This window comes from Centroberyx gerrardi, chromosome 17 (genome assembly GCF_048128805.1).
Source record: "Centroberyx gerrardi isolate f3 chromosome 17, fCenGer3.hap1.cur.20231027, whole genome shotgun sequence".
Lineage (NCBI taxonomy): Eukaryota > Metazoa > Chordata > Actinopteri > Beryciformes > Berycidae > Centroberyx > Centroberyx gerrardi.
In genome coordinates, this window is record NC_136013.1 from 11,826,933 (window position 1) to 11,853,387 (window position 26,455).

The 26,455-nt window shown below is 42.0% G+C and overlaps 2 protein-coding genes across 3 annotated transcripts in view; one reads left to right on the forward strand and one right to left on the reverse strand.

Moving 5' to 3' along the window:
- Positions 1 to 19,375, forward strand: part of cnksr1 (connector enhancer of kinase suppressor of Ras 1) — a 30,271-nt gene extending 10,896 nt beyond the window's left edge. Inside the window, exons 5-21 of one of the 2 annotated variants that reach the window (XM_071910209.2) lie at positions 2,432 to 2,476; positions 2,793 to 2,912; positions 6,401 to 6,460; positions 9,447 to 9,515; positions 9,750 to 9,878; positions 10,760 to 10,884; positions 12,053 to 12,192; positions 12,624 to 12,799; positions 12,953 to 12,986; positions 13,461 to 13,636; positions 14,539 to 14,612; positions 15,100 to 15,171; positions 15,871 to 15,944; positions 16,270 to 16,331; positions 16,456 to 16,546; positions 17,034 to 17,215; positions 17,755 to 19,375. In XM_071910209.2, the coding sequence (XP_071766310.2) occupies positions 2,432 to 2,476; positions 2,793 to 2,912; positions 6,401 to 6,460; positions 9,447 to 9,515; positions 9,750 to 9,878; positions 10,760 to 10,884; positions 12,053 to 12,192; positions 12,624 to 12,799; positions 12,953 to 12,986; positions 13,461 to 13,636; positions 14,539 to 14,612; positions 15,100 to 15,171; positions 15,871 to 15,944; positions 16,270 to 16,331; positions 16,456 to 16,546; positions 17,034 to 17,215; positions 17,755 to 18,201 (2,076 nt within the window). In that variant the 3' untranslated portion in view covers positions 18,202 to 19,375. The remainder of the gene's footprint in view (positions 1 to 2,431; positions 2,477 to 2,792; positions 2,913 to 6,400; positions 6,461 to 9,446; positions 9,516 to 9,749; positions 9,879 to 10,759; positions 10,885 to 12,052; positions 12,193 to 12,623; positions 12,800 to 12,952; positions 12,987 to 13,460; positions 13,637 to 14,538; positions 14,613 to 15,099; positions 15,172 to 15,870; positions 15,945 to 16,269; positions 16,332 to 16,455; positions 16,547 to 17,033; positions 17,216 to 17,754) is intronic. The other variant, XM_071910210.2, reaches the window with a different exon arrangement.
- Positions 19,376 to 21,917: 2,542 nt separating this feature from the next.
- Positions 21,918 to 25,855, reverse strand: cldn23l (claudin 23-like). Its single transcript, XM_071910218.2, has 4 exons — positions 25,742 to 25,855; positions 23,248 to 23,298; positions 22,901 to 23,103; positions 21,918 to 22,816 (listed from the first exon to the last, which is right to left on the reverse strand). The coding sequence occupies exon 4, from the start codon at positions 22,755 to 22,757 to the stop codon at positions 22,008 to 22,010; it is 750 nt and encodes a 249-aa protein (XP_071766319.1). The 5' UTR covers positions 22,758 to 22,816; positions 22,901 to 23,103; positions 23,248 to 23,298; positions 25,742 to 25,855; the 3' UTR covers positions 21,918 to 22,007.
- Between the last annotated feature and the right edge of the window lie 600 nt (positions 25,856 to 26,455).

Sequence of the window (26,455 nt, forward strand, 5' to 3'; positions counted from 1 at the left end):
CTGATGGTGTGTAGTAGGAGGTGGAAGCTAGATTTGAACCTCAGCTGAGGTGCCACTACTAGATCACACTTACTGTATAACATGGATCTGACTGAGTGATTAGAGAGACTGTCCTTCAACCAGACGGCCCAGGTTCGAGCCCCTTATTTGAGCAATCACCCATCCTGCTGAAGTGTCCTTGAAGAAGACACAAGACACTGAATCCCTACCAGCTCCAGGGGGCAATACTGTCACTGACCCCGCACTCTGATCTCCCTGTAGAGGGTCAAGCAAAAAGAGAATGTCCCTATTCATATCCTTATTCTTATTCTTAATTGTACCAGACCTGGTTCAGTATTTCCAAGTAATTCTTAGCGAATATCTCCTTTTCTGTCCAAGGAAATACCTGATGGGTCGGGTTTTACCACATCAGGGACAATTGAAGTTGTACCATATATGTTTGTTTGATTTGATTTATTTAAGTGTCGTGCACCATTTAAATTTAAGTTGTCAATCACCGAAAAGCATACAAAATGTTTTCAAATGCTTTCTTGTGATTGTCTGAAGTTTCTGGCACTCCCTCTAAGCCTCTAAGCCTAGGAGGCTAAAACAAACCCTAAAAACTATTTTCAGGTACTTTAACCCAGGTCTGGTCTATGCACCATTAATATGTTTTCATGGTAGCAGATTGCTGTGTGAAGGTTTACAGCTTCAGTGTAATGATTAATCACTCTTGCATGCAACCAGTGAGCCGTGCCAAGACTACTTTAGCTCAAGTAGGGACCAAGATGGAGATCAGGATATCTTTAGTTGCTTATACACACAACAGTTTGCAGTGTGTTTTGGTATAAATCAAGGTATTTACAGGATCTGTCTCTCTCATGCATACACATACAAACACAAGAGTGCAAGAGCACCAGACACACATATACACACACATAAATAGGGAAGAACACATACACACACACACACACACACACACACACACACACACACATACAGACAAGTTGAACTGGCCACCATTCATGACACAATCTCTCCCCTCCTGCCCCTCCCAATAGCCTATAGTGTCATAGCCTTTAATTAGCCCAGAAATCCGCCAGTGTTCAGTGCAGATTTCACAGGGATTAGTTTCCTCTTATAATCTTTCAGTCCCTCCTTCTGTAACTCATCTAACCTCTCCTCCCTCCCCCCCCCCCTCCCTCTGTCTCATTTATTCTCTCATCTTCCTCCTTCATTCACCGCCTCCCCCTGATCGCTCCGACTCCCAGGCCAACTCAGGTGGCTCAGTAAACTCCGGGTGCGTCCCGTTTGCCTTCACTGCTGCTCGTAACTCGGAGGAGGCGAGGAAAGGAAGGGAGGAGCGTGAATGAGAGAAGGAGGAGAAGTGAGCAGAATCCGGACAGTTGTTTCCTTCTATCGACATAAAAGTCTGAGTCGATTACAGATGAATTGGCCCTATCATCAACCTCCAGTCCTACAGCCAATCACAGGGCTTAATCATGCCCAGCCTGTTTGAAGTGCAAGAGCCTATTGTTTTATTGCACCTTGACAAAGATTATATTAGACAGCATACTGTGACTAAGCCTAGTCTGAAAGCTTACAGGCTAGCCTACATAAATATTTTCGAGTAAAGATGCATCCTTGAAATGTGAGCCAGTGATCAGTATTAGCATGTGATATTCTTGCAAGCAAACAATCCTGGTCATTATTGTTGCTGATGTCATCTTAAAATTGGGCGGAGCGGCTTGTATGTGGTCGGGGGCGTGGCATGTGAAAATACGTCCTGAAAGGATATTCTCATGTTTTCTCTGGCAAAGCTGCTACAAAGGAGATAATGAAGCAGCTTATTTTGTTTCATACAGTATTAGGAAAGGAGGTAGTGAAGGAAAGGAGGAAGCATTTCTAGGGTAATGGGACGCAGCCTCCCCCTGCCTTCTAGGATGTGTCCCATATCAACACCTTCCCCCTAGAAACCTGGGACTTAGCAGTTTAGTTCCACTACGTTGTCTCAACCATGTTAAGTGACTTTGACCACTGACTCCCCTCCTCCTTGTGTTCGCGTGTATGTGTGTGTGTGTGTGTGTGTACATGCATATGCTAAGTGTGTACGCATGTGTGAAGCTTGGGGATTACTGTGAATCATTGGATTAAGTGGACGTTACACTCTGTGAGAAGGTTTACTCACTAGCTCCCTTGCTAATGTTGGAGAATTTGTTTGATGTTTTTTTTCAAATAAGTAACTGAGAGGGAGTAATGCCTCTCCACCCTCTGGATACCTGTGACCTTTCACTGGCCAGTGTGAGGAGGAAATAGGACATGATGAGTTTTGAGTCAGCATGTCCCATTTCCACAAATCAATAGTAGCATTATGGTGTCGTTTTGTCTTTCTGCCCTGTGTGCTGTTTAGTTGTGCTTCTGACACTCATCTCATGTTGTTTGGCTCATCCAGCAGGAGACCACTGTCTACGAGAAAGAAAAGGACATCATCTCTATAGTAAGTGTGTGCTGTGCCTTCTCCCTTACTTCTTGTTTGTAGGCATTTCTTTCTCTGTGCTTTTGTTCACCTGTTCATGTCAGATGTGTTTTTGCCTAGCCTTTACAGTGTACATACAAGTACTATTATAACTATATTAGGGATATATTCCTATTCTGATGCTAGAATGTGTTCGATTGGGATGTTATTTTCTATCCAGGGACTATACCGATTAGTCCTACAAGTAAATTCAAATGTTTTTCCTCTGGTTTTGTCAAAGATAGAATGTAATATAGATATAATGCCGTGTGTAATCCTGGTGTGTTTTGCCCTCTAGTGCCGTCAGGTGGTGGCGGTGTGTGATGAGATCCTGAACTCCAGCCCCAAAGCGCTTCTTACCCATACTGCTCAGCTGGAGAGTGTCGATCTTGTGCCTGCGTCACCTGCTGATCACCTGGTAATCCTCCAGCCTTCTTGCTCTTCATTCTGACCAGTCATCGTTGTTGCTTTCATTGAGTCCTCTTGTCAGACCCATGAGATGTCCTGTTGTTATCAGACATCAGAGCAGGTGCAATGCCCAAATTCTATTTAGCACATGTACAATCCTAACACTTTAATAACTGTACTATATACAGCACACATGTGAAGGATTGTAACATCCTATATGAAAATGTCACTATACTACATAGAAGGCTTAGAGGCAAAATAAAGAATAGTTTAATTTCACTGTCATTTAATTCACTAGAACTTATCCCAATTAGAGAATGTATAAGAATTCGTGTTCCAATCATAGGTTTCACTCTCGCCCACTAATATCTCCCCATTTACAATGTAGACAGTTATACAATTCAATGCTAAATCAACAATAACAATAATCTTCTCATATGGGAGTCTCCGTGACAAATGGGAGTCTGTTCGGGCCTCTGTGACATGAAAACATTTGAGAACCACTGTTGTAAACCATTTTAAATTCAGTATACTGAAACTTTTTCTCTCTAATGTGCTCTCTAACTCTGTCTGTCTAGCTATCTGCTCACCCAATTAGATACTCTGTTAATTATTTCACTTTTTTACCATTTCAACACTCCTCAAGTCTCTCCATCACCCCTCCTCCTCCCTCTATCGCCTTATCACCAGTTTATTGACAGTCAACAACACTCCTTCTCTATGTATCTTCTCTTCTCTTGTCGTTTTCACTATTCCATTCCTGCCTTCGTCGTCGTCTGGAGGTTTCCATCATCGTTTGGTTCCACCTATCGTTTCTTTTATGCAACTCAAGGCTCTCTCTCTGTGCCCTGCTCTATTCATATACTTCAGTTTTTTTTTCTTTCTCAGACTTTCATTTCCAACCTTGTCTACTTACATACACTCCTTTCTCTACCTGCCTCTTCTCCTCTCTCAATGGCCTAGCCTTCTATCCGCACACAGAGTACAACAATTATAGCTCTCTCTTCTTCTCCTGTTATTTACCTCCCCTTGTGTCGTCTTGTTTTTACCATAGCATTTTCTAAAGAGCAATTTTGTTCAGCACATGTTTTCAATTTCCTTCCCCCTTTTGTATGCTCAACCCATCTCTCAGGTTAGATGATAATAGCGGTCTCAGTTCCTCGTGCTGGGTGTACAAGGGCGGCACAAAGCATCAGGAGGGCTTTCACTTTCTTGATTGTCCTTCCTAATCATCTGCAATTAGTGTGATCTGCACAGCTAGAGGCACATTTTCCAGCTTCACTTCATCTCTTCTGTTCTGCTCTCTTCGTTGCTTCGATAGAGACGTACATTTGTGTGTGTGGATGCGTGCATGCATGCGTACGTGTGTGTGTGTGTGGGTGAGTGGGTGGGTGGGTATGGGTGTGTAGGGGGAGTGAGTGTTAGCTGTACTATTGGGGGAAACACTTCACTATTATCCTTCAGTCGAAGTAACTAATTTCTACAGATGTGCTCAACAAATAGCAGCATAACCTGATTATTCTTTGCTGACGCAGATCAATTGATTGGAGTGACTCACCGATAACAAGGTCTGTTTTCTAAAAGGATGAGAGTCAAAGTAAGAGTAATGTCAGTTTAGAGAAGGACAGAGTGAGAGAGACAGAAAGAGTCATCATTATTCATGTACACTGAATGTACAAAATATCAGGGACACTCTTTTCATGAAGTACACTGATGAGCTGAATCCAGGTAAAAGCCATTTATCCCATATTGATTTCCCGAATTAAATCTACACCAGTCACAAAGGAGGAGATGTAGATAAAGAGAAGCAGACGAGTTGGAGAAGGATTTTTTCAGCTTTGAGACAAGAGATGTGGATTGTGCAAAAGGGGCTGCAACTTAATATGAGGAAGATGACCCTAATGTTTTGTACATTCAGTGTAAATAAATGTCTGTTTGGCTAGTCTATGTTGCCGACTGATATAACACAATAGTGACTCAACCTATACCCAGTTCATGAAAGCATATACTGTACATTTGCTGTTCTAAACACCTGGCAGCGGGTAGGTCTTTCCTGGGAAAAACACAGGAAATTATGTGTTTTATGTTTTCGGCAACCGCAACAGCGATGTGTTTGGAATAAATAGAAGAAGAACTGGGTAGTTAGCATGAGCAGCAATAGCCATCATGGCTGAACAGACAAAGAAAAGAGCAAAACTACAGAAACTCAAACTGCATCAACAGAAAATCCAAGGAGAAAGACGTCACAGTACTGGACACACTGTTTGAATGCCAAGTGATCTGTGAGAAGAGCAGTGCAGAAACACCAGAGCTATGAGCGCTTAGCAATAAAGATGTCACCAAAATCCAAAAAAATGAGGAACACATGGATTACCTTATTGGCTTATTGATTGGGTCTTAAGGCAACATATTGATCAGCTGTCGCTCTGTCCAAACGTTATACCTGTGGGGTCAAGCAGTAGCTGTGTGTAACATAACCTCGTGATATTTTGAGGTCCAATTTGAAGTTTGTGGCTACAGCTTTTAAGATGCCATGATGAACAGCAATGGGTTGCACCCTACGCAAATATAACCGAGAAAAACTTATCAGCAGATATGTTGATAACTTAATAGGTACACAGGTGGCTGGCAATTGCCTAGTAGTAAGATGGGAGGGAATGGTTTCTTAGGCTCTGCTCGTTTTAATATAGACATTAGGGTCATGTGCCTGGTGTCATGTGATATGTATTGATTTGTACTACAGGCTTCTTGTGGTGTGATTATTTGGCTCTCCCCATGCCTACCGTGACTTAAAATAACAATCAGGGCAGGCTGATAGGTAATTAAAGGCTGAACCATCAATACATCTGGAGACAGACATCAATATCTCCTTAGAATCCAATAGTGATTGAGAATAACAGGATAAAGCAGCATTATTGTGTCCATTAGGATGGGTAATTTATGATGTGCAAAATTGACATTCTGTATGGCAAAGACTCTCACATGGCCCTCCGCCCTTCTCTGCTCACTGTATTTCTCTTTAAAAAATCTCTTCTATCTCTCTCTTTGGCTCTTATTTTATTTATTTTCCTAGCACTTGCTCTTACATACTTGTTCTACTCTAAAACAGGACTATTGTAAGGACTTTTGTACTCCTTAGTTTTGATTGTTTTTTGGTGATATACGTAGGCATTGAAGCTTATTCCACTGTTGCAGTCATTGTAAGTCACTCTGGATGAAAGCATCAGCTACATGCCTCAGATTTAGAGGTAAATTTTGAATCACTAAATGTAATAGTGAAACTATTATAAAAGATCTCCCTCCTTCATCTCCCCATTTCCTGACTGAGTCCCAGTGTTCACCTGTCTCTGGTTTAACGGTCTCAAATTTAACATCACCTCTCTCTCTCTCTCTCTCTCTCTCTCTCTCTCTCTCTCTCTCTCTCTCTCTCTCTCTCTCTCTCCCTCTCCCTCTCTCTCTCTCTCTCTCTCTCTCTCTCCCTCTCTCTCTCTCTGTCAGGGTATTGAGATAACGTCAACCGGTTCCAGTAACCATTTTGTGACCGGAACCGCTGCTGAGGTCAGACTCTCTCACTCACTTTCCTTCATTCACCGCTGACTCTTGACTCTGCCCACAAGTCTTACAGGGTTAACCACCGCTGACGTGTCGGTGCTCTTAGTCAACCCTCAGAAGAGCAGCACTCCTCCAGACCAAAAGGTTAACCAGAGTCTCTCTCCATGAGCCCCTGAAAGAGCTTTGGGTTAGACTCAAAAGCTCTTCGGTTACACTGAGGCTAATGTCTTACAAGCTTTCACTCTTAACTGGTTCTCTTGGCTGTCTGACTTGAGGTCAACCGCTGACATTTGTCTGTCTAAAATAGGGAAGGAACTGGATCTATAATGGGGGAGGTCAATTGTAAAGTGCAAAAATGAAGAAGGGGATTTTTCAAATTGCTCCCAGTCTGATTTAAGCCAAAAACATTTTCAGCTAACCCAAAAACATTTTCTGGCTCTTTTTCAAATAATGTGACTCTCTTCTGTGACAATGATAAAGAAGTTAAAAATCCAATGAAGCAAACTGTATGCGGCAGGAGAATCCATACACAACGCTGTCCTCGATGTTATGAATTCTGCGCTGCACAGTTGAACTTTGAAATTTTAATTTTGCTTCATTTAATATGGAACCACGGGATGAAATATCAGCTATGAACCAGGCAGAAATCCCCTTGGAAGTCCACTTGTGATGTATTATTTTTAGCTGATGGCTTGTATCACTGAATTGAACCCTTGTGCTGTAAATACTTTTTATTTATAAACATCCACTCTAATCAGGCCCTGTTTACCAGTCAGCTCCCTCCAGCCATATCTGTTAATCAAATAATATTGTTGCAGGCCCACTTTAATATTGCTAATGCATACCATGCTGAATTTGGATTATTACTGGGGATTAGCTATTTCAAAAGAATAGACAGAATAATGACCGTTATTTAACAGCTTAATTAAACTAAGTTTGGATTGTTACACTACAACTCAAGGAGATTGTGTCCCTGCTGAATAATTTCATGGTCATACTTATAGTTTTTGATCGTTAAACTGGAAAGTTTCACACGCGCAGGGAAAGTCCCAATCCAGTAAAGGGGATTCATTCAAGTATAAGTTCAGTTATTATATTAAAAGTGATCAGTTGGTTTAGTTAATTGATCATGTTTAATTTAGTTTGCATTAATGTGGTTGTTATTATTCCACCTCACAATATGCATAAAAGCTTCTGTGGGAAAATGAAAGCGGCCCGTGGACGGAGCACAGATGCATAATTTCAGAGAGAGAGAGAGAGATCAGAGGGGGGAAGAGAGAGGGTTAGGGTTAGGGCTTGTGAAATCAACAAGGGAGGGATGGAAGGATGGAGGAGTGTTTACCAGTGAGAGTAAGGAGAGCTTGTAAAACGAGTGCTAGAGTAGCTCTCCTGTGGGACAGAGAGATGGAGATGTTATTTTTCCATGATGTCAGCAGCAAAGTACTCTAGACTCCCCTGCTACTGCAGTTACATCACTATGGCTGACTGCTAATGAGAGATAACGAAAGAGGGAGAAACAGAGATAGAGGGAGAAACAGAGAGACAGCAGGAGAGAGAGAAAGAGGGATGTGAAGATAGGGATCAAACTGAGATAAAAGGATAAAGTATGATTATGGTAAATGCATGTTACAAGCCTTTTCTACACACGCTCTAACAGACGTGCACACACACAGAAATCACATTTGTCATCTTTCCATTTATGTAGTCTGTAGTCGCACAACAGTTGAAGAGCTAAGACAGTAATCCATTATGTACGGGCCTTACAGCTAAGTCATACATATAGGGTGAGGTAGAGTCGCAGGATGGTTTGAGCCCCACAATCAGAAGGTCACAGATTCAATCCCCACAAAAATGTATGTTTATACTGCATGTATATCTTTTTTTTTGCATATAGTACAGAAAGACAGTACAGTAACGTACAAAACAAAACAACATCAGTACAGCGATACATCATTCCTTATATATGCATAATTACATATAGAGGGGGTACAACAGGACACATATGACAAGACAGATGGGTCTTAAAAAAAGATAAGACAAACAAAACTAAATATACCGAGCTGGTGTGGTGATGGGCTGCACATTGCTTGGTTAATTCATGTCTATTGTTGTGAGGGTATGTTTAGTATTGTGGACCAGTTGTGGAACGAGGAATCAGCGCTGGAGGTATTGTAGAAAGGGGGATCAGGTATCTTCAAGAGATTTGATGTTATTTTTAAAGGATGTTGTGAGTTTCTTCAGGTTTGAGTGGTCTGTAAGCAAGTTGAGCCAATGGTTTATGGATAGTTTTTTTTCTGTCTTTCCAGTTTAGTAATATGGTCTTCTTGGCAATGGTTAATGATATTAATATGGAGAGTTTGAGATGTTTGGAGGGTTGTAATGTGGAGGTGTCACCCAATAATGCAATGGTGGTGCATAGGGGGATGTCGAGGCCTAGGATCTCAGATAGCTTGCCCATGACCTCCGACCAGAACCCATGAACATACGGGCAGAGTCAGAGAGCGTGGAAATAATCGTCTATTGAGGTTGGACAGTGTGAACATGTATTATTTTGGATGCAGCCCATGCGGAAAAGTTTATGGGTAGTAATGTGGGTTCTGTGAAGGACTTTATACTGTATTAGTTGAGTTTTGGAATTGCATGTCATTGAAAATATGTTATTGCATATACTTTGCCAATTGATTTCATGATGGGGGTTATTTATGTCTATGGACCATTTGTCGATTGGAATTGATATAGATCTGTCTTCTGATGTCTTCTGATGGAAGAGTCTGTATATTTGAGCTAATATTTTTTGAGGTTTGAGGGATTGTAGCTTTAGATATAGTACTGCATGTATATCAACAGTATATCAACCTGCTCACTCCTTGCTCATCTCTTACTCATCACTGTGGATAAGTGCATCAGCTAAAGTTATACCAAGTTACAGTGTGAGATATTGGCTGAGGCTGTTTGTGTTGGGAACTTATTTGTGTTTTTTTTCCTTTTGCAGTCTCCAGCTGAATTCTGTGAGAAGATCTTGGCTGGTGATGAAGTTATTCAAGTCAATGGCCAGATAGTGGTGAGTGTCTTCATGTTGTGTGTATGCATGGATATGCATGGTATGTCTTGCACTGTCCCATTGCATTATATGCGTGGTCCTGTCAGTTGTGTACCATATGTCAGTATGTGCTGACGAGAAGATGCCAATTTGTCACTGAGACAAAATCCTGTACATTTATTGTACTTGTAAAGTGTTTCTAGTTCTGAACTTATAACCTTCAAACTGTAATGAGCATCTGTTTTGCTGCATCAGGTGGGCTGGAGCAGAGCTAACCTGGTGAAGAAGCTCCAGGAGAATCCCTGTGGAGTGACTCTGGTCCTGAAGAAGATCCCCGGGTCTCTCCGACGCAGAGACACAGTCCAGAAGCCCGCCTCTCCACAGGTCACCTCCTCCACTCACCTCATTCCTCCATCACCTGTATTAACTTCTCTGAAAATAGTCAGTGAAAAGCATGATTATATTATATCAAACAAAACAATGCTCAGTTGTATAGCGGGTGAAACCCCTAACCAGCAATCTGTATGTTTTCTGTACACATTCTGCACTGCTATTGGATTTCAATAAAGGATAATCAGACCCAGAGGTGAAAGTCACACATCAAGTCAAATCTTTCTGGAACTACCTTGGTGTGTTTACATAGTTTAGGTAGAAGGAGGAGCCTGTAGTCTCCATTCACAAGAATCCCCTCTCCGATTTCCTGTTCCTGACACTTGGGATTTGTTTCCATGACCACTTCCGCTTCCCAACATGCTCTCAGTAGTCTTCACCATGCCAACTGTGTTTTGTCTTTGAACTAACTAACACATTGCACCCCAGACACACACACACACACACACACACTGCGTATTTCACACCCCCTTGTGACCATAGCCATGATAATCTCAAATCTGGTTGGCGCCATAGGGGTGAGAGAACACACACAGGGAAATGTGAATCAGCTGTGTGTATCACTCCTTATTGCCCTTGCAAGATGTCCTGCTTCTAGCAAGAGTGTCAGGGACTGTGTGTTTATGTGTGTGTGTGTGTGTGTGTGTGTGTGTGTGCATGCATGTGTGTGTGTGCGTGTATTTTGTCTGTGTTGTTTTCTCATCTCCTAAGCCACAGAGCGCGTGGACGGAGCCCTGAGGAAAAGGCAGCCATTACAAACCACATGACATCCTCCTCCTTACCCTCAACTCAACCCTAAATACACAAACACACACACACACACTTGCACGTGTATGCACACTCACATGCGTGTATCTCTGCTTATTTCTTTTCAGAAGGAGGAAGAGGAGGACGAGGAGGAGGAGCAGGAGGAGCAGGAGGAAGAGGAAGAGGAGGAGGAGAATCAGAGGCACTCCATATTTGAGAGGGTAGCGGCTTCTGTCAGGTCCTTGTCTTTTAGGTGAGAACATACAGTATAATCTTGCAATAATCCTTGATAAAGGAGGTCATTACAAGTGGAATGCTTGTATGACCAAAATACAAAATCTTCAAAATATGAAATGTATGCAAAAGTATTGTAAAACAACATATAGTGTTGTAATTTGCAATATAAATGGTTATAATCGTATGTAAACAAGTCAATTCCTCAGAGGAAAATCCTGCTGTCTTTCTAGTATCTAGTATCTGGGTTTCTCATCTCATATACATTATGTCCTGGTAATTGGAATTAAGCTATTTCATGTCCCCCATAACCAAAGGGCATGTGCAACTCGCTGCTTCCTTCAGCAAGTCTATTTACAAGCTTAATTACTCTGCCTGAATCCCAGCATGCAAGCGGAGCAGGTTGGAAGTAAGTTTGCTTGCCTGAATCACCCAGGATTAACTCAGTAGAGCTAAATCTCAGAAAAAATGTGTTTCCTCTCTCCCACAAACCCTTTTGACCTTTGTGATGAGGTCATGCTGCAAATGCCATAAAGGCCATAATGCACGTCCACAACCCACGACTGCCTGGAAATGAGAGGAACGGAGGAGATGAGGAGTGAGATGAAGAAAAAGGGAGGCTGGGATAGATAAAAATAAATATAAAAAGGGAGGGGGGGGGGACAGGAGAAGGGAGGGAAAGGAGTAATGGAGAGGCAGAGAAAGAGTGAGAGATAAAGGAAAGCAGTGAAACAAATAGAGGGAGCAGGGGGGCATGGTGCATTAAGGCTGTAAATAATCCTGTCATATTGTCCTACAACTCCTCTGTTTCTCTGAGGGAATAACACATTCATCCAAGTAGAAACTCTATTAGACTGAAAGCAGTTTAGAGTCATATTTCATCCTTTTTACAATGATTTTTTTTTATCTTCTGAAGCCTCGTTGCGCCATCACTAAAAACGTAATTGGCGGTGTGCCTCTGTGCCTCCTACTGTACTCTAGTCCCACTATTGAGCAGAGCTAAAGTGCCCAGGACTCTTTTTGTTATGCTATTGGTAGTATATTGAGGGATGAGACGTGCCATTTCTTGAGTGATTTACATAATGTCAGATGATGTCCTGTATGTGATGCAAAGTTGGTGTTGTGACCAGTTTATTTCCCTGTGATAGTTAAGTTGTTCCACTCCTCTTCCCATACTTATCATCCAGGAAGGCCATCCACGGGCCAGAGGTACCTCCGCGGCCTATGGGACAGGAGGAGTCAGAGCTGTCCTCTGACAGGGGGCTGGAAGGCAGTCTGACTGTCACTTCACACCAAAACCAGCAGGGGGGGCTGTCGTCACTGTCAGGTGAGAAGTGCGGAGGAAACTCAGGCCACAACTTCTGCTAGACCTTTCCTCTCCTTAAAAGGGAATAGAAATGTTAATTACAAAAAAAAAATAAGGGAATAGAAACGGTGACATCAGATGGCTGAGATTGGCCACTAATAGCATTAGTCTCTGTTAAAGTCTCTGTTGAAATAGTCAGAGTAGCTATTAGCTCAGTGGATTTACAGTAGTAGTGCTAGTGGTACTATGCAGATCAGTGAGGTTTGCCAACTAGGACACTATAGTGAGGAGGAATGCTTTAGACTGTGTAAAAGACTATTGGCAACTGAAACAAATTCAATGTGAATTATCCTGCTGTGCTAAATAGTAATATTTTAACTGCTAAGGTTAAAAAGGAATTATTGTAGGTCAGAATTTCACCCAGGTCTGGAACTTGTGTGTGTGTTTCTCAGCGGAGTCTGAGGGTTTGGACGGTTCAAGGCTCTCCCCCGGACCCAGGAGAGACAGGTCGCTGTCACCCAGAAGTCTCTCTCCGCGAGGATCAGTGTCACCCAGAAGTTCTTCCCCCCTGCAAGTCACCCAGGGAAGAGCCAGTGTCAGTTCCTGCCCTGAAATGGTGGGACACACGGTGAGAAGACAATAAAATCATACAAATATTCACTGCCAGACATTATAGTTTGAACTATGATGCTTTGCTTATTATTACTGCTAGTCAAAAGACAGATATACGAGGAGTTATATATAGGATATATATAGGAATTAACTCAGTTTCTCTTTTCAGGAGAATAAGGAACCAAAGAAGAACTCGACAAAAGGTAAAATTTTATGATGTAATTGTATATAAGTGCAGGGCTTGTGTCAAGACCACCTTAGTCAAGTCCTAGTCAATTCCAAGACCAGGTCCAGTCCAATTAGAGTCAAGACCAGGTCCAAAGGGGGTCGAAACCAAGGGGTAAAGACCAAGACCAGAGCAAATTGAGTCCCATTCAAGACCAAGACATACTGTAAATAGGCAATAAACAGTGTACATTATACCCTTCAACAGCTAATTAATGCATAGGATATTGACTAATCAATGCATACAAGATTGAGGACCATTACAGACTATACACAGATATAATTCCTTAAATTGGTTGTCATTATGGGAAAATAAATGAAAGTGGACCAGGTGGAGAAAAATGTCTCTTTAGATAGACGAGAAAAAAGTCTGAGACCGGCTTCAAGTACCACAGCCCTGCTCCAGTGTTTGTTGATCCCTGACTCATCATGCCCTTCTCCCATCCTCCCAGGTATGACGACGGCTCTGAGTCGGCGCCGCGTGTCGTGCCGTGAGCTGGGACGTCCCGACTGTGACGGCTGGCTGTGGAAGAAGAGGAAGGAGAGCAGCGTCTTCCTCGCCCAGAAGTGGCAGCGCTTCTGGTTCGTCCTCAAGGGGCCGTCCCTCTACTGGTACACCAGCCAGCAGGTGGGACCATGGGGACAGGATCATTTGGTTTTATAATAATTAGAACAGAAATGTCTGAGTGGCAATCACAATCACATCTCAGGATATTTATCTTCGCTTTCATGCAGGTATGGAGGGACTATGAATTATCGCTGCTCGTAATAGCATTTTAAGCAGAACCTCTGGAGACTTTCATGTGGAAAGACTTGGAGTTAAATAAATGTTATCTTCAGTACCAAATAAAGTCGGATCTTTGAAACCCTCTTAAAAAGATAAATCAAAGTTGTTTTGGTCCTACTCTTTCGCTGCTTTTATCCCAGAAAGTAGCATCTTCTCAGTTTACTGTTGCTTTACTTTGCTGCAAATCCTATTTTGGGGTAGGAAGGATTTGTGCAGATCTTAGAAATAAGCTTCAAGCAATTTTAAAAGATTATTTTGAGTCATTGTGTTTCCTTCCAAAGCCACAGGGTGTATGTGAGGGAATTGAATTTATTTTTCTTTATCAACCGTGTAATCTGCTACATTCATCTTTTTGACAGGGGCAATATCACAGTGTAATTGTGGACACATGCACTCAGTCCTGTTTTATCATAGGCTGGAATATGAGATACATATGAATTAAATACAAGTATCCATTTTGGATTAAGTCATTACCTGAAGTTTATCATTCACTATCTCTAAAATATAGAAGATCCAGTCTGTAATGGTGTTATCATTTTTATAACCAAGGTCTTCTATTTTAACTGTGCTATTAAGTAGCATGGATTGTTTTAATTTTGTGCTGTTAATAATTTTGTATGAGTCACTCTTCAAATGACACATATATGTCACAAATTTCTGATTTTGCTCTTTAACTATTCCTAGTCTAGCCTTGCTGTATTGATAGGTGATGTGTTTGTGTGTTCGTGTGTTTGTGTCCTCAGGAGGAGAAAGCGGAGGGTCTGGTCCAGATAGCCAGCTACAGCATTGAGAGCGCCGGAGAGCACAAGAGGAAATAGTAAGGACAGACTCAGTGTTCGAACAGCCGTGCTGTTTAAGATTTTATCTAGGAATATGTGTGCCACTTGTCAGTTTGTAGCTCTCTATTATGAACGCTGCAGTACCATGCAAAACACAGCATCATACTGAAATCTCTATTCTAATCACTGAGGCATAACAGGGTAATTTGAAACGCTAACATTATTGTCCCGTTGCACAGTGAAAGATGTGTCTTGGCTCAGTGCAACCTAATTATAAAGCTGAATGCTTGCAACAGTGCAGAAAACTCCCTCTGTTTTCAAATGTGATTGTACCGGTTAAAGCGTAATCAAAGGAGACAGGGAATGTGTGTGTGTGTGTGTGTGTGTGTGTGTGTGTGAGAGAGAGAGCGTGCGTGCATTTGTGCGTGTGTGTGCCTGTCTACTTGATTGATGTGTTTTAATTTGTCTGAGATGAGCTTCCTGTGTCCTGAGACTTGTTTCATGTTTGTGTTTTCTCTCCACAAGTGTGTTCAAAATGTGCCACCAGCGATTTCAGACCTTCTTCTTCGCTGCTGACAATGTCAGTGACATGAGCAAGTGAGTAGGATGAATTACAAACTCCAAACCACCTCTATCTATCTATCTATCTATCTATCTATCTATCTATCTATCTATCTATCTATCTATCTATCTGTCTATCTATCTATCTATTTTTCTATATGATCTATAGCAGTTTTATTCCACTGTGATTCCCTTGAGAAATCAAAGTTTAGCCACAGATACTAGACTTCTTACATAATTGATCAGTTCCAAAGTGCATCTATATGATGTTTGATGAACTAAAGGAGGATCAGGATTAAGAGGTTTACTACTGTAAAGATCTCTTGCCCTGAGTACAACGTCTTCATTCATGTTTTGCAAGTAGTGAATGCACTGATATCAATCATATGAAATATTAGTCTGCACTGCCCCCTACAGATGAGTTCACAGGACTAAATGGCATAGCTGTCCTACTTAAGTGTCCCTGTTTCTGAGCTGTGGGAAATGATGATCACTGCTGGATAGATATCAGGAAATTTGGAGATGTGGCTGCAAAGAACTGTCTTTTTCTCATCTGTATCCATTGCTTACAGACATTATAGAAACAAAAACAACTCAGAAACACTTATTTGTGAATTTGTTGATTGTTATAAAAAAAAATTCAGATAGATTTATGGATCATGCTCGCTTAATTTGTCTACGTCAGTTATCTTTATTGTTGTTGTTGACAGAGATTGTCTTTTTTTGTTCCTCCAGATGGATCAACTGTCTGATTACAGCCATTCAGAAGCACAAGAAGTTCCACACTGACCCGCCGGATAGTGAAGAGGGTAGGGAGACGTTCTCCTTATATTCTTTCCTCCAACTGATTCCAAATGACTAATTATGCAGTTAAATGTGCCTTTTGGTGGATACTTTCATCCAAAAAGCCTTACAGTAACATCAGTGCTTACATTTTTATTTATGTATGCATGGGTGGTCCCTTAACACTTACAGTATAAGTGCCATTCTCTACCCAGTAAGCTATAACTATAGGCTACATCTGACCAAGCTGAATGTACTGCACCAGTTGTGCCTACACACCAATGTTGCTAACATATTGTGATATATTGAGGCAATACCATGAATATAACGGCAGTGTTTATTTGTGAACAGAATGCTACAGCGAGACAGAATCAGAGGATGAGAGGTCCCCTTCACCCCGCAGGAGGAACAAGGTCAGCACAGTGAGAAGATCACACACACACACACACACACACACATGCACACACACACTCAGACTGATATACACATGTATGGGTACCATTCAAATCACTGTTATGTGTTTGCGTTGTGCCTCAGAAAATGCAGTCCAACACTCTGCCTCGTCCCAAGGGAAAGAAGACCAAGGTGCCATTATCAAGTCCTGCAACAGGGGGCAGCAAAGGAACAGGTACAGAGGACTCTCTCTCTCTCTCTCTCTCTCTCTCTCTCTCTCTCTCTCTCTCTCTCTCTCTCTCTCACATCTCCCTTTCTTGCTTACTCTTTTGCTTTCTCTTTCTCTCTCTCTCTCTCTCTCTCTCTCATCTCCCTTTCTTGCTTATTCTTTTGCTTTCTCTTTCTCTCTCTCTCTCTCTCTCTCTCTCAGTGATTTATTACATTAATCTATAAAGTCGGTGTTTCTCTGATAGATGTTTTAATAATTGGTGTTTTCGAGTCATCTTCATCGTGACATGTTATTTTCTTGACTCTCCCTGAGGATAATGTGCCCAATCTACTGTCTACAAATGAATAATTCATAACTGTTTTATGTCTGTGTGATATCGTCATCCAACCCCCCCAACCAACTCCTCCTCTTTCTTTCTCATTCCATCTCTTTCTCCTGTCACCTCCCCGTCTTTATTTCCCCTTTCTTCTCTTCCCTGCCCATCCCTCCATAGGCGCCCCAGTGGATGAGATGGGCATGCTGTTCAACAAACTGAAGGAAGGAGGAGTGTCTCTGATCGGCCATGAGCAGCCGCTGACACACGACCACTTCAGGAAATCGTTCATTCGACGCAACAAGAACCCTGTCATCAACGAGAAGGCGCACACGCTCCGCGCCCTGCAGAGCACGCTTAAGGTCAGGAGAAAAGACGTCCAATTATTCAGGTTGGACCTAAACCATGGCCCAGGTTACCCTTCCCTGTCCAAGCAACAAGCCACATAACAAAATGCTGTCACTAGTCAAGCACCTTCACTCTGCTACTTTTTCTGACATATAGACAAATCAAATAAGTGTAGCCTTGGCCAATTAGAAATTCTGCTGTTAGGCCTATTGTTTATTGTTGAGTCTTGAAATCTTATATTTGATGTGCTTTCAAAATATAGCAGATCTCTCCACTAGTATCTAGATTAAGTCACTTGATTCAAGAAAATTCTTCTAGTTAATCTGTAGTGGAAATCTATGGAATGATCACAAACCCTGGCAGATTCATTTTTGCTTGTTTTAAGGGGAAAAAAAGATTTTAAGACTTAATACTAGATAAAATAACTGATTAAGATAGATATCTTTTGCAGTGTGGAAATTGTTCTGAATCAGACAGTTTTTGCAAAGCTGATGGGTTGGAGTGTCTCATTTGAGTTCATCTAGGCGCTGACTGAAGCCCTTTTGCTCTGCAGGCTAAAGAGGCCGAGCTGCAGCAGATCAACAAGATCCTGGAGGACTCGGACCTGACAGCCGGCAAGTTCCGTCAGTGGAAGGAGCACAACGAGGAGCTGTGTCAAGAAATCGAGAGACTGGCCGTCCTCAGGGCCTCCGACGAAGGGGTCGGCGTGGCGCGGGACACGCCTGCCGAGAGGGTCGCCATGGAAACGGTCGCCACGGAAACAGCCACCGTAGAGACGGAAGGCGCGTGCAGACTGAGCCTTAGCGACGGGGAGCAGTTAGTGGATGCGGAACCGTCCGACGTCCTCCTGGAGATCGCGTCGGGTTCTCCGACCGAAGAATCCTCCCCGGTGCTAGAACTGTCTCTGGGATCGCTGCATGATTCCATACAGAAAGAGCTGAATGAAATGGCGAATAACTCGGAGAGCGGAGAACCTGCAGAGAACTACTTCTACATTTAAGACCAGGCTGGAACGGTCACTCAACCTTACGTGACTCGAGGTCACGTAAGGTTACTCAGTTTCCCAAAGTCAGACAAATGGAAGATGTTTGTCATGCAGTAGTGTGAAAGAGCTGCATTTCACTTTGCCCCATGTTGTGATTCATTGGAAAGGATTAGTCAAGTTGCTGTTATATCAGCGCTTTGATCAAAAATGTGAGTGAAATGCATCAGTTCAGGCCCATTTGTTGTTTTCCGTGGGGAACAGTAGGGCTGCGCAAGTGTAATCGTGACTCAGGCCTATCGCTTACTCACAACAAACATGAACTGATCCAAGAGTTTGATAAGTTTTCTACAACAGAGAAAAGAACAATTTGCCAAGTGTCATTCTGTGTTCATAGATACAGCATCTATTTATGGGATTCTAAGGTTGTCTTGCTCTACTGATAAAAACATATGTAGAATTTTTCTTAGAATTTCATGAGTAGCCTAATTCTTTGTATTATAATTCATGCCTCTAAATGTAAATACAATTTTACCATAAATATGTATTTGTTTATTGACATTACCTTAATAAAGGTATACTTTTAAAACTTTTTGCACAGAAAGAGAGGTTGAATCACGCTTCAGAAACACTGTAATAACACCTTGTTGGTCAAGGTAATCATCTATTTTAGTTTTTGCTCACCCTCTTGGCTCTCTGTACTTTAATTCACCACTCATTAGACCTGTGTGTATGAATCATAATGTAGAGCTGTATGACAGTTCATTTCTGAACTATATAATGGTTCAGTGTTGTTCCTTATTGGCCAAGCCCACCATGAATGCAGCAAAGAACAAACGAGTGACAACTGCTCAATCACAGCAGTGCTGAGAAGGCAGAGGCAGCCCTGCTCCTTTTGACAGAGATATTAATAAAAATGGAGCGAGATGATCATTGAAACGTGTCGTGATGTTCCTGACTGAAAGGGGATGAATGACAAAACTATGTTGAAGCAGCTATTTTATCACTATCATAGTGCCTTTTTCCAAGATAGTTCTGCAATGAATGTTGACATCAACATAACTAAACAAACAAAAATCTTTTTTTAATTTGTGTGTGTTTGCTTATGAGTGTGTGATATATGTGTGTATATAGGCTAGATGTGAGCGAGACAGAGAGCAGATAATAAAATGCATGCATTTATATGTATTCATCTCTGTGTGTGTTTTGTGTGTGTGCATGAATTTCAGCAGGTCAAGGCTTTTCTGTTGCTCTGCTTCTTGCCCCTTGTGTAAGCTGCTATGAGCCATTTACCGAAGGTCTGTTTACTGAGTAGGTTTAGAAATGATTCCTTTCAAATCCACATGCTCTTTTTGAGCTGTCACCAGGTCGTGTCTGCTGCTTACAAAACAGGATGCCATTCAGCAGTAGTTTTCAAACTTAATGTCAAGAGACACACATTGTCAAATCTGGTATTTTTTGGCACCCAAAACTGATTTTGTGGGCTATTGGGTAGGTTAACCTACCAAAACTGACCCTGATTTTTAGGTCAAGCACCTACAATAACCTACAATATTTTATTGTGTACCTCACATTGTAGGGACTACTTCTGAAATAGAGCATAGCCATTGGCTTTGGATACCAATTTTTCAACATTTATTTGGGAATACATTTTTATGGCTTCATGACTCTACTTAGGTACTGACCCATTCTTTGAAAAATGACATTGGGTTTATATATTGCAATATACAGTGTCACAGCACACAATGGTTTTACTGGTGCTGGTATGGGTGTCATAAACTAACACATTTGTACAAACAAATTATAAAAAAAAACATTCAAATTCAATGAAATGCTTGTTCTATTGTTTAGAGAGTTTTAACCAGCAAACTAAACATTTAATTCTATAAGTTTGAAAATTAATTGTCTGTTGATTCCACAGAAGACTTGTCTTGTCTGCACTCACTCGACAAAACTAGGTCATTGCGATGGCATGCTTAGGTAACGGAGGGCCAGATGATGTCCTTGTTCTCTGTACTGAACACTCGGTCTCATCAAGACGCTGTTAGTCACTCACTGAATGGTGTTATTTTCCACTGACAGAACGAATTGAATTGTTCGTCTTGTCAACAAATCAAGGAGAACTGTTCACATAAGAGGCATCTTGCTGCTAATTCAGTAAATTGCACTGAGGACTGCAATGACCTTTCCGCTCTCTGTTGACTGAAATAAACTGCCTCTTAGCTTTCTGTGGAGAAAATGAATTTGAATCACTGTCCAACACTAGAACATGCTGTATAGATAAGTGCAGTACATATAAGGACGGCAAATATGTACACATATAGTATAATTCATTAATTCATAATGTATGAAATATCTTGAGAATGTGACATTAGGTGCAAGAGCAAAATGAACCTGTTTGCCTTTAGTTCTGTTTATGATGAATTGTTTTTCTGCCCTATATAATGAAAATTCTTGTAATTGTTTTCTGTGTTTGCAAGGGTCTGACCTGAATACTTTTCTTTCCTAAAATCTGTCTGGATCTGCTGCCACTCTCATCCTCAGTTATAACAGTGGTGTTAGGAAGTAGCACACAGTGCCATGTTGTTGAATCTTGTTTATTTAATGCAGAATTCACCATAAGTATGAACACAGAATTACAACTGAACATCAACAAATCATTTACAAAGAATAAACCCTCCTCTGCTGTGTACATCCTGCTCTCCTTTCCTCTAACAACACATTCTCCTCTCACTGCTCACGGTATCAAATAAGTGGCATCATATTCATCACATTCATCAAACATATGCTTCACTTCAGATGAAGGCTCATCAAGTTATTGTCCAAACGGCTAATCTGACAGACAGCCTAAGGAAGTAACAGATGACATGTAATGGGATTACAGTAATCTTGCTCATCAAAAATTGGTCTCTGTTTTCCATAGATCCCTTTACAGAAAATAATTCAAGATTTTTCACTGGATTACTAAAAGCCATGTTTGATATACATTCATTTAACATCACTCTCTATTTAGAGTTAAGTAACCCAAAACAAATTAAAAGGTAGAGCTGAAGAAATCCAGTGAAACATGTTACTGATTACAGTTTTAATCAGGTAATCCGAGATCCGTAATGGATTACATTCTGAAAATAACTCTCCCAATCCTCCCGATTTAAAATCCTGACATCATCGAAGCATCTGCTCTCATGATTTATTATGAATATATTACATTTTCACAGTTTTGTTCGGACACAGAACACATTATACAAGAAAAGCACAGAGAACCTGATAAGGTATGAAAATGTAAAGTTTCCGCTAACAGTACAAAGGCATGGCTACAGTATGTAAAATGCAGCACAAATTGATACTTCAATGACATTTTACAAGTTGTTGCAGTTAAAGGCAGCATGGATTTGAGCTCTTTTCTGCCAATACTCCCCCAGTGCAGACAGCACATTACATCTCTTACAAGCTTTTTCAACTGTATCATTCATCACTTTATATTTTACACACCAAAATGATATTTCTGCCAATATCCAGTGGCAATGAAACCCATCAACATGTTCATACCTGTTGGTATTAGAAATAAAGTTCCTTAATCAAGTAATAATATATTGACAATGTCCTGTGGTTTGTAGGCATTCAAAAGTTGGTTCTCTCAATTTTCATTTCATTTGTTGGCAGTTTTAGATTCATTAGCTGAACAGCTGACTTTCAGGAGGAGGAGCAATATATTTTCTCTTATCCAAATTGGTCCATCTTCACCCACATCCTCTGGTTTAGTCTTTCTGGACGTAGCTACGTCACACATGCTGTCTGAGGTGCTTGTCTCTGAGGTTCACACTCTAACAGCTGACTTCATACACCTCTGTCTCTGACTTGTTAATGTCTGGACAGGAACGACACACAGGACAAGCGGGCAGCTCTGGGCAGGAGGGGCAGGTCGGGCATCTTGGTCGTTTGAAGCTGAGCAGCAGAGCGCTGCCTCCCAGCACCTGTATGCATGAACCCAGCCATCCAAAGTAGAGCGAGCCGGCTGGGCGCAGGCTGAGGTGAGGGAACCTGTTGTTGATCCCTTGGCCTGGATCCTCCATCCCCAGTCTTCCGAGGTTGTGAGTGTACACCCCCAGGGCAGTGAGGCTCAGCAGCCCGGCCAGCACCACCAAGAGGCCACCGGTCGCCGCTACACCTCTCAGAGGAAGATCGGTCCAACAGCGGACCCCGATACACGCCAGAACAATGCCAGCGCCGCACAGGAACAAGGAGCTTAGCACCAAGCCTTGTGCCAGGCAAACCCGAGGGTCTCTCTGGTACGCGCCCGCCACCGGCCAGCACTGCTTCAGCTCCGAGTGCGCCACCTGCAGGCAGCTCTCCCACAGTCCATCAGAGCGCAGCAGGAGCAGCGTCTCCACTGACCCGGCCCTGACCCCTGACCCTTGACCCTTTACCCCTGACCGAGGAAGTGACCCCGGCCCCGTCATGCCCAGGCGCGCCTGCCCCTCTCTCCACTGAGGAGTGATGGCGGCGGTGAAGACAAGGACCAATCCCACTGGGGCAAAGACAATGCCCATCACCATGGAGGCTGGAGTGTGCATTATGGGTAGTGCAGCCCTAATTCTGTTTTCCTTCTTGTACCTTTGGATGAAAGAGGACTCTGTTGAAGTCAAGATAGTTCCATGTAAAACACACCAGCTTCACAGTACCTGTCCTTAATGTGCCTTCTTAAGAAAATACTCACACTGTTATTCGACTGTTATATACTGTTATACGATGGCCTGGAGGGACCAGAACAGTCGGACTCTCCCCGCAGCATAGACAACTGGATTGTGATGATGAGTGATGATGAAGATGAAAGCTCTCCTGTGGGTTCTGTCTGTTGATGTAGAAGAAAAAACAGCCACAAGTGTCTCCTCTGGCCAGAAACCACTGACCTAACTGTGCCTGTAAGAGAAACCAAACAAAGCTTTTAATATCTTGCCTCCTCAAATAGCTACAAATCAATAGCAATTAGCAAAGGCAAAGTAGCTCAATACAATGATCAATACAGTTGGATCAATTAGATCAACACCTCAAGAAATACATTACCTCTTCATCGTCACTCTCCTCTCTTGTGGCTCTTCACTTCGGACTGATTTGCTAGAAAGAGAAAGACACAGAGACAGAGAGTGAGGTGGGGAGGTTGTGTGTGTCAGATCAGGACAGAAGGACAGAGGGAAGGAGAGAGAAAGACACAGAGGGGTGGGAACCGGAGCGAAGGGCTCCACTGCTCCAGTGCTGGACAGGAAAAGACTGAACGGTCGATGCCCGTCTCTGTTGCTAGGATACGGTAACCTGGCCAGTCTCAACATGACTGAGCTGAGCCGCTTTATTTATCACCAGACCTACTTAGATTCCTCTCTGTACAAGACCTGATTGTCTCTGTGCTTGCGTGTGTGTGCGTATTCATAAATGTTAGCATGGTTGTGTACATCTGTGAACGTGTGCACGCCTCTGTGTGTTTGTGTGTGCCTGTGTGTGTGTATTTGTGTGTCTGGTGCACGCGCGTACATGATGCTGTCTTCTCCAAGCCTGTCGATTAATGGCCAGCTGTGACCTTGGAAGAATTCAGTTCAGTAATGATGTCAGGCCGGTGTCTGAATGCTGAGTGAGTCTATCTACAGTGTTTCAGCCTGGAGGAAGAAAGAATGCCCTCGGGGACGGGGACAAGACAGCTTGATGATGTCTGACTCACACAGACATACAGTATGCATACACAGTGCCCACACACACACACACACACACACACACACACACACACACACATACACACACAGAGGGGTTTAACAAGCAGCCACAATCAATCACCATCCCTTTCAAAGGAACGACCACACAGAATGTGTGAGAATCATAATATGATGACTACCATGTCTAAGTGTAGAAGATTGCCCTTACTCCATGTGTTTCAATTTTCAACAGTAGCTACAGTATACAGTCATCACAATTTTTCACAGTCACGGTCACTTGCACACATTACATGCTCAGTTTTTTCCAAAGCTATAAACATAAAACCAAAAATCATGTTGTGTTGATGAAACGTAACTCTTTTCACATAAAATGCGTCCTTCTATGCAAAATTAAGATATCTTCTACCTAAATGAAAACATTGTCCTTAGATGACACACCTATAAAATACCCCCCCACACACACACCAGTGAATACACGATCAGAAAAAAACTGCAGTAGCAAATGCAAAAATCACAGGGAATTGACTTTCCAGTAGTCAATTTCCAGACTTTCCTTAGCTTTCCTTAGCTCGGTAGCTTAATTAAAAAAATTATTTTCAAGTGAGGGAGATATAGGCTACCTATTGTTGGTCAAGAAAAAAGTCATATCTGAAGTTGTGTCTACATTGAACACTCATTACTGTTTGCACCCTTTGTGCTGCTGAGTTGCAATGACTGGACTATTGTACACTGAATGATCATGTGCTTTCATGTTCACCATGGTTTATAAAGAAACTTCTTCGATCTAGCAAAAAAAAAAAAGGGTGTAACAAATGTGCAATTTCTGTGAAAACAGATGAGTAAGCCTTGTCAAAAGAGATATTGTTTTGGTAGCTAATACATTAGGGAGATAATATTGTAATCTATAGGGATATTTTGTTCATAGAAGCAGTTTCACTGGGTAAATAATTGCAGAAAATGGTAAACTCAGGGTAATTTCTAATTCAAAGAGTTCATTATTAAGGCCAAAACCAAGGCCAAAATCAAGTATTGGAAAATAGAATAGAATAGAATAGAATAGAATAGAATAGAATAGAATATAGAATAAACCTTTGGCATGAGGAGATGGATGTTAAAGGGACACGTCATCTATGTCTAAAATCATGTCCTAACATCGCGGTGATCCTTGTAAATAGTGGAATATTTTCTATTCTACTGCTGGATTATTGTCACTTTATTCACATGAGGAAAGAGAGAGGATGACAGACAGAAATCACAGACCTGACTCAGCTGTCAGGACCTGTCTGCATGAGCAGTGATTCAAACGGGTTTGACAGTCAGCTGCTTCATGGACTGCATCACAAAAGGTCACCTATCAGTTCATTATAACCAGCTATTTATCAGTTATCAGTTATCCATGTTTTTTTTAACATGAGGTAACTTTTTTTTTTTTTGTCTCATTTTGGTACCAAAATCACAGTAACATCACTTATATAACAGCTTATTTTCATGTCATTTTTGTGCTGCCTCAAAATGTCATTAAGATTTGATCTAAATATTTTCTAGTCTGGTCCCTTCGCCTTTTCATACTGCCACTGAAATGTCTTGAATTCAGTAACAACACCTGTAAGATGCTTGAATCGAGAACGTTTGGATGGAGAGATGACAGGAGGAAAGATATGGAAACATCCGCAGGAAGACAAAGCATTGAATAATCCTAAATTGACAATGATGAACACACTGTAAGTTATTAATAGCTCAAACTCGCACAGTTTCTCTCACACATGAACAGCGGCTCTCACACCGACACAGACACACACAAACGAACACACACATGCATGCAAACACACACACACACACATTGAACAGTCACTTACCATTCAGGAGGGGTAGTGGTATCTGACTGCAGGTTGCTGCCTCCGCTGGCTGCCTCTCCGCTCTTGTTTGAATGGCTAAGATGATTCCCTCTGTGGCAGCAGATGGCTCTACCACCTCTTCATTATTCTCTTTCTCTCTCTTTCCTCCTCCTCCTCCTCCTCCTCCTCCTTCACCTATCCTTGCTTCATCAGTCTTGCCACCTCCGTCTACCTCCTGTTTCTCTCTGTCTTTATGTGTGTGTGTGTGTCTGTTGCTGCATCTCTCTCTGTCCTTGTTTTTGTCTTTGTTTTTCTGTTTGCCTGGCTGCCTCCCTGTCTGTCTGTTTCTCCCTCTCTCTCTCTCTCTCTCTCTCTCTCTCTCTCTTTCTCTTTACTTGCTGAAGGATGTCTGTGTTACATCTCAGACAGAGTGCCTCTCTTGCTTTTCCCTGTGCTCACACTACCACATATGTGTACTGCCTGTTTTGGAGCACATGGGGCTGCTAGCACACCAGAATGCAATTTGTTTTTGTTTGTCTGTTCATCTGCATGTGAGTGAACCACCGACCCCCCTCTCACAGTAAAATAACACTGGACCCTTGTTCATACAAATGAAATCCATGCTTTTCTTTGATCTGATTATTAAGGAGTAAGGAGTTGCTTCTCATATATACTGTATCCCATATGTGCTTCACTTCATAAGACTAATTGTATTTCTGCAGTGCTTTCACACAC

What these genes read in the sequence shown, in the direction of transcription:
- cldn23l (XM_071910218.2), bottom strand. Translation starts at nt 22,757, where the DNA reads ATGCACACTCCAGCCTCCATGGTGATGGGCATTGTCTTTGCCCCAGTG.